The 6500-nt window shown below is 60.1% G+C and overlaps 3 protein-coding genes across 3 annotated transcripts; all 3 read right to left on the bottom strand.

Moving 5' to 3' along the window:
• Positions 1 to 372: 372 nt before the first annotated feature.
• Positions 373 to 780, bottom strand: PHYSODRAFT_421253 (hypothetical protein; the record flags this gene model as incomplete). The annotated part of the gene is made up of 2 exons (XM_009522038.1): positions 373 to 451; positions 530 to 780. Coding segments are annotated over 2 exons (330 nt in total), but the record flags the coding sequence as incomplete, so codon positions are not given.
• A 1200-nt stretch (positions 781 to 1980) lies between these two features.
• PHYSODRAFT_486791 (hypothetical protein) lies at positions 1981 to 2361 on the bottom strand (the record flags this gene model as incomplete). Its single annotated transcript, XM_009522037.1, has 2 exons — positions 1981 to 2101; positions 2138 to 2361. The coding sequence occupies 2 exons, from the start codon at positions 2359 to 2361 to the stop codon at positions 1981 to 1983; spliced, it is 345 nt and encodes a 114-aa protein (XP_009520332.1).
• Positions 2362 to 4700: 2339 nt separating this feature from the next.
• PHYSODRAFT_487769 (hypothetical protein) lies at positions 4701 to 5235 on the bottom strand (the record flags this gene model as incomplete). Its single annotated transcript, XM_009522036.1, has 3 exons — positions 4701 to 4722; positions 4829 to 4897; positions 4982 to 5235. The coding sequence occupies 3 exons, from the start codon at positions 5233 to 5235 to the stop codon at positions 4701 to 4703; spliced, it is 345 nt and encodes a 114-aa protein (XP_009520331.1).
• Positions 5236 to 6500: the final 1265 nt, after the last annotated feature.

The raw sequence follows: 6500 nt of genomic DNA, 5'->3' as shown, positions 1-6500 counted from the left end.
TGATTGGATAAGGTAACTGTGTATCCAGTAGAGAATCCAGTAGGGTGTATCCAGTAAGAGGTATCCAGTAGCAGGCTTAGAGGTAGCACGCGGTTGCGAACTAAGGACCTGAATCGAATCACTTTGCATTTTGCCAACTACTGCTCAAGTGCTCTTCCTTTTGGTTATGAGCCCAAGCCCCGTCTTCCCTGACCAAGACCCCGACTACGCCTTCGCCATGGACGCCGCCCCGACCGCGACCGCCCGCATCAACTAGTTCGACGGAACCAACTTCCACACATGGAAGTTCAAGATGCAGATGGTGCTGGAGGAGCGCGAACTGTGGGAAGTGACGAGTGGGGAAGTGAAGCTCGAGCAGTGCACGACCGCGGCGGACCAAGCGACGTTTCGCAAGAAGTCGCGCAAGGCGCTGGCGATCGTCTGTCTCGCGTTGGAGGACTCGCAGCTGCCGCTGGTGCGGTCGGCGAAGGACGCGCATGATGCATGGTCAAGACTCGAGGGACACTTCGAGAAGAAGAGCCTGGCGAACAAGCTCTTTCTTCGTCGACGGTTCTTCACGACAACGATGGACGAAGGTGATGATGTGCTGGAGCACATTAACAAGCTCAAGACGCTGGCGGAACAGCTCGACGCGGTCGGCGCTCCGGTCAGCGAGGACGACTTGGTGATCACGCTTCTTGCCAGTCTGAGCGAGTCGTACCAGTTCCTCATCACGGCGTTGGAATCGCGTTCCGACACGCTGACGTGGGAGCTCGTGACGTCTCGGCTCCTGCACGAGGACATGAAGCGCAAGGAACAAGGTGGCGGTGCTGACGGAACCGCGCACGCTCAAGGTCAAGCGTTCATGACAAGCGACAACGGGAAGCGCAAGGGACGGCAGGCGCAAGCGCAGAGGACGAGCGCCTGTCACTACTGCGGCGAGCACGGACATTGGATCGCCAAGTGTCCGGTGCGGATCCGCGAGAACGGGGAGCGGCAGAGGCCGCAACGAGCGAACGTCGCGCAGGTCGAAGATGACTCTGGCGACTTCCTCTTCTCGGTTGGTGGCGACACGGGTGCCTCCAAGCTGAGCGGCATGTGGCTGGTCGACTCAGGTGCGACGCAGCACATGACGTACTCGAAGGAGTACATGAAGAACTACAAGAAGATCTCTCCGGTGGACGTGCATCTGGCGGACGACGGCGTGGTTCAGGCGGTGGGGAGCGGCGACATCGTGATGTCGATGCAGACACCGCGCGGCATGAAGAAGGGTGTGCTCACGGGTGTGTGGCACATCCCGAAGCTGTCGCGCAACCTGTTCTCCGTCGGCCGCTTCACCAAGGACGTCGGGCCAGTGACCTTCGAGAGCGACGGGTGCTTCGCGGAAACGAAGGGTCTCAAGTGGAAGCTTGGCGCTCGCGAAGGCAAAGGACTGTTCAAGCTCTGCATGACGCCGAGGACGCCTGCTGACGAGGCCAATGCGGCAAGCTCGAAGAATCGCCAAGGGGACACCACGTCGTGCCTCTGGCACCTTCGACTTGGTCACATCGGCCATGGTGGTCTCGACGCCATCGTCAAGAAGGGCTACGGCACTGGCATCCCAATGACGTCGGTGAAGCAGTGGGAGGTGTGCGACGGGTGCGCACTCGGCAAGCAAACGCGAGTAAGCTTCATGAAGTCGTCGCCGAACCGTGCGAAGCAAGTGCTGGAGGTGGTCCACAGCGATGTGTGCGGTCCGATGCAGACGGCGACGTTCGGAGGCAAGCGCTACTTCGTCACGTTCATCGACGACAAGTCGCACTTCTGCGTGGTGTACCTGCTACGGAACAAGTCGGAGGTGGCTGCCAAGTTCGCTGCGTTCGTCGCGTTGGCTGAGACGCAGACCGGCAAGCGAGTGAAGGTGCTTCGGAGCGACAACGGCGGCGAGTACACTTCGGGTGCGATGGCCAAGTTGTGTGCGGATCGCGGCATCGAGCAGAAGTTCACGCCACCATACACGCCTCAGCTCAACGGAGTGGCCGAGCGAATGAATCGGACGCTGGTGGAGTGTGCGCGCTGCATGCTGGAGCACGCCGGGTTGTCGAAGGAGTACTGGGGAGAAGCGGTGATGACGGCCACGTTCCTCCGCAACCGGTGTCCGACGCGCGCCATCAGTCACGACAAGTCGCCGCACCACGTTTGGACCGGCAAGAAGCCTTTGCTGGCCAACCTCAAGGTGTTCGGGTGCCACGCGTACGTGCACGTGCCGAAGGAGAAGCGGTCGAAGTTCGACGCTCGGTCGGTGCGCTGTCGTTTCCTCGGGTACTCGGAGCACGAGAAGGCGTATCGGTTTGAGGAGATCGAGAGCGGTCGCGTGTTGGTGAGCCGCGACGCGCAGTTCATGGAGGATGTCTTCGACGGTGGGAGACGCGACTACGCTTCGAAGGAGGTGTTGGTGGGTCTTCCGACAGATGATGATGAAGACACCACGGATGAAGAGACTCAGTCCGGATCAGACGAGAACAGAGAAGAAGCTGCGCGGAATCAAGACTTTGAACCCGGCAGCAAGCGACACCCGCGCACGCAGTCGCTCGAGGAAGCCGTGGAGGTTCCGAGTGCCAAGCGGTATGCGGTGCCGAGACGACAGCAACCGCTGGACGAGATGTCTGCCGCAGCACAAGAGAAGGAAGACTTCGAGGCTGCGTACGTCGTGGATTCAGTGGGAGAGATGCCGACAACGTTCAAGTCGGCGATGGAATCCAGCGACGCAGACAAGTGGAAAGAGGCGTGCGACTCGGAGGTGGAGTCGCTCCGCAAGAACGAGACGTGGACCCTGGTGCCACTGCCGAAGGGACGCAAGGCGATCGGCTGCAGATGGGTGTTCCGCGTGAAGGAGAACCAGTCTGGAGAGATCGAGCGGTTCAAGGCGCGACTGGTGGCGAAGGGGTTCTCGCAGAAGTACGGCATCGACTACGACGAGACGTTCGCGCCGGTGGCCAAGTTCACGTCGATTCGGGTGTTGTTGAGTCTGGCGGCCAAGTACAAGCTCACAGTGCACCAGATGGATGTGAAGACCGCGTTCCTCAACGGCTTGTTGGACGAGGACATCTACATGGCGCAGCCGGACGGATATGTGGACGGAGATCGACCCGACTACGTGTGCCGGCTCAAGCGTTCGCTGTACGGCCTGAAGCAGTCGCCGCGGATGTGGAACAAGACGATCGACGAGTTCATGTTGAAGCTGGGGTTCAAGAAGTGCGAGTCCGACCACTGCATCTACTTGAAGCGGGACAATCACGACATGATGTTCGTGGCACTGTACGTGGACGATCTGGTCCTCGCCAGCAGCAGCGACAGGATGCTGAAGGACACGAAGCAGGCGCTGAGTGACCGGTTCGAGATGACCGACATGGGCCAGCTCAAGTACTTTCTCGGTATGGAGATCGAGCAAGATGTGGCGACTGGGAAGGTGTCGGTGCGGCAGACCAAGTTCGCGAAGGACATTCTCGAGAAGTTCAAGATGGATGAGAGCAACCCTGTGAAGACACCGCAGGATCCGGGTCTGAAGCTGACCAAGGCCATGTGCGAGGGAGGCTGCAAGCACGACGAGACCATGGCAAATGTTCCGTACCGGAACGCCGTGGGCTGCCTCATGTATCTCATGGTGGGGACTCGTCCGGACCTCGCAGCGGCAGTGGGAGTGCTGAGCCAGTTCGCAGCGGACCCATGTCCGACACACTGGCAGGCGCTCAAGAGGGTCTTCCGCTACATCCGAGGCACGAAGACGCACGGCCTCGTGTTTCAAGCGAGCAGCGAGGACGGACTGCAAGGCTACTCGGACGCGGACTGGGCCGGCGACATCGAGTCTCGACGGAGTACGAGCGGCTACGCGTTCATGATGAACGGCGGATGCATCAGCTGGCGAAGCAAGAAGCAGCGCACGGTGGCGCTCTCGTCGACGGAAGCCGAGTACATGGCGCTGTCGGAGGCCACGCAGGAGGCGGTGTGGCTCAAGGTGTTTCTGTGCGAGCTGGGCGAGATGGCGAGCGATGAAGGGGTGAAGATCTACGAGGACAACCAAGGCTCCATCGCGTTGGCCAAGAACCCGGAGTTCCACAAGCGCACCAAGCACATCGACATTCGCTACCACTTCGTGCGCGAGAAGGTGGAAGACGGTCAAGTGGTGTTGCAGTATGTTTCGACACTCGACATGCTGGCGGACATCATGACGAAGCCGATCGCGGCGCCGCAGTTCGACGCGCTCAGGACGAAGCTGGGCATCGTGGTCGCTGACGAGTCGAGTGGGAGTGTTGTCAAGACTGATGTGACGACGCCCCGCCAAGCGACCGTGTGACGCGAACGTGTCATCAGTGAGGTCGGCGTGACCTTCACTGTGTGGTACCGAAATCATTCAGGTGATTACGGGACGATGATTACGTCACGGTGATTACGCCAAGATTGTGGGTACAAGATGGGCATCGACGTGGCGTTCTCTGATTGGATAAGGTAACTGTGTATCCAGTAGAGAATCCAGTAGGGTGTATCCAGTAAGAGGTATCCAGTAGCAGGCTTAGAGGTAGCACGCGGTTGCGAACTAAGGACCTGAATCGAATCACTTTGCATTTTGCCAACTACTGCTCAAGTGCTCTTCCTTTTGGTTATGAGCCCAAGCCCCGTCTTCCCTGACCAAGACCCCGACTACGCCTTCGCCATGGACGCCGCCCCGACCGCGACCGCCCGCATCAACAAGTTCGACGGAACCAACTTCCACACATGGAAGTTCAAGATGCAGATGGTGCTGGAGGAGCGCGAACTGTGGCAAGTGACGAGTGGGGAAGTGAAGCTCGAGCAGTGCACGACCGCGGCGGACCAAGCGACGTTTCGCAAGAAGTCGCGCAAAGCGCTGGCGATCGTCTGTCTCGCGTTGGAGGACTCGCAGCTGCCGCTGGTGCGGTCGGCGAAGGACGCGCATGATGCATGGTCAAGACTCGAGGGACACTTCGAGAAGAAGAGCCTGGCGAACAAGCTCTTTCTTCGTCGACGGTTCTTCACGACAACGATGGACGAAGGTGATGATGTGCTGGAGCACATTAACAAGCTCAAGACGCTGGCGGAACAGCTCGACGCGGTCGGCGCTCCGGTCAGCGAGGACGACTTGGTGATCACGCTTCTTGCCAGTCTGAGCGAGTCGTACCAGTTCCTCATCACGGCGTTGGAATCGCGCTCCGACACGCTGACGTGGGAGCTCGTGACGTCTCGGCTCCTGCACGAGGACATGAAGCGCAAGGAACAAGGTGGCGGTGCTGACGGAACCGCGCACGCTCAAGGTCAAGCGTTCATGACAAGCGACAACGGGAAGCGCAAGGGACGGCAGGCGCAAGCGCAGAGGACGAGCGCCTGTCACTACTGCGGCGAGCACGGACATTGGATCGCCAAGTGTCCGGTGCGGATCCGCGAGAACGGGGAGCGGCAGAGGCCGCAACGAGCGAACGTCGCGCAGGTCGAAGATGACTCTGGCGACTTCCTCTTCTCGGTTGGTGGCGACACGGGTGCCTCCAAGCTGAGCGGCATGTGGTTGGTCGACTCGGGTGCGACGCAGCACATGACGTACTCGAAGGAGTACATGAAGAACTACAAGAAGATCTCTCCGGTGGACGTGCATCTGGCGGACGACGGCGTGGTTCAGGCGGTGGGGAGCGGCGACATCGTGATGTCGATGCAGACACCGCGCGGCATGAAGAAGGGTGTGCTCACGGGTGTGTGGCACATCCCGAAGCTGTCGCGCAACCTGTTCTCCGTCGGCCGCTTCACCAAGGACGTCGGGCCAGTGACCTTCGAGAGCGACGGGTGCTTTGCGGAAACGAAGGGTCTCAAGTGGAAGCTCGGCGCTCGCGAAGGCAAAGGACTGTTCAAGCTCTGCATGACGCCGAGGACGCCCGCTGACGAGGCCAATGCGGCAAGCTCGAAGAATCGCCAAGGGGACACCACGTCGTACCTCTGGCACCTTCGACTTGGTCACATCGGCCATGGTGGTCTCGACGCCATCGTCAAGAAGGGCTACGGCACTGGCATCCCAATGACGTCGGTGAAGCAGTGGGAGGTGTGCGACGGGTGCGCACTCGGCAAGCAAACGCGAGTAAGCTTCATGAAGTCGTCGCCGAACCGTGCGAAGCAAGTGCTGGAGGTGGTCCACAGCGATGTGTGCGGTCCGATGCAGACGGCGACGTTCGGAGGCAAGCGCTACTTCGTCACGTTCATCGACGACAAGTCGCACTTCTGCGTGGTGTACCTGCTACGGAACAAGTCGGAGGTGGCTGCCAAGTTCGCTGCGTTCGTCGCGTTGGCTGAGACGCAGACCGGCAAGCGAGTGAAGGTGCTTCGGAGCGACAACGGCGGCGAGTACACTTCGGGTGCGATGGCCAAGTTGTGTGCGGATCGCGGCATCGAGCAGAAGTTCACGCCACCATACACGCCTCAGCTCAACGGAGTGGCCGAGCGAATGAATCGGACGCTGGTGGAGTGTGCGCGCTGCATGCTGGAGC

The sequence above is a fragment of the Phytophthora sojae genome, assembly GCF_000149755.1.
Source record: "Phytophthora sojae unplaced genomic scaffold PHYSOscaffold_2, whole genome shotgun sequence".
Taxonomy (NCBI): domain Eukaryota; phylum Oomycota; class Peronosporomycetes; order Peronosporales; family Peronosporaceae; genus Phytophthora; species Phytophthora sojae.
This window is presented reverse-complemented; position numbering and strand designations above follow the sequence as displayed.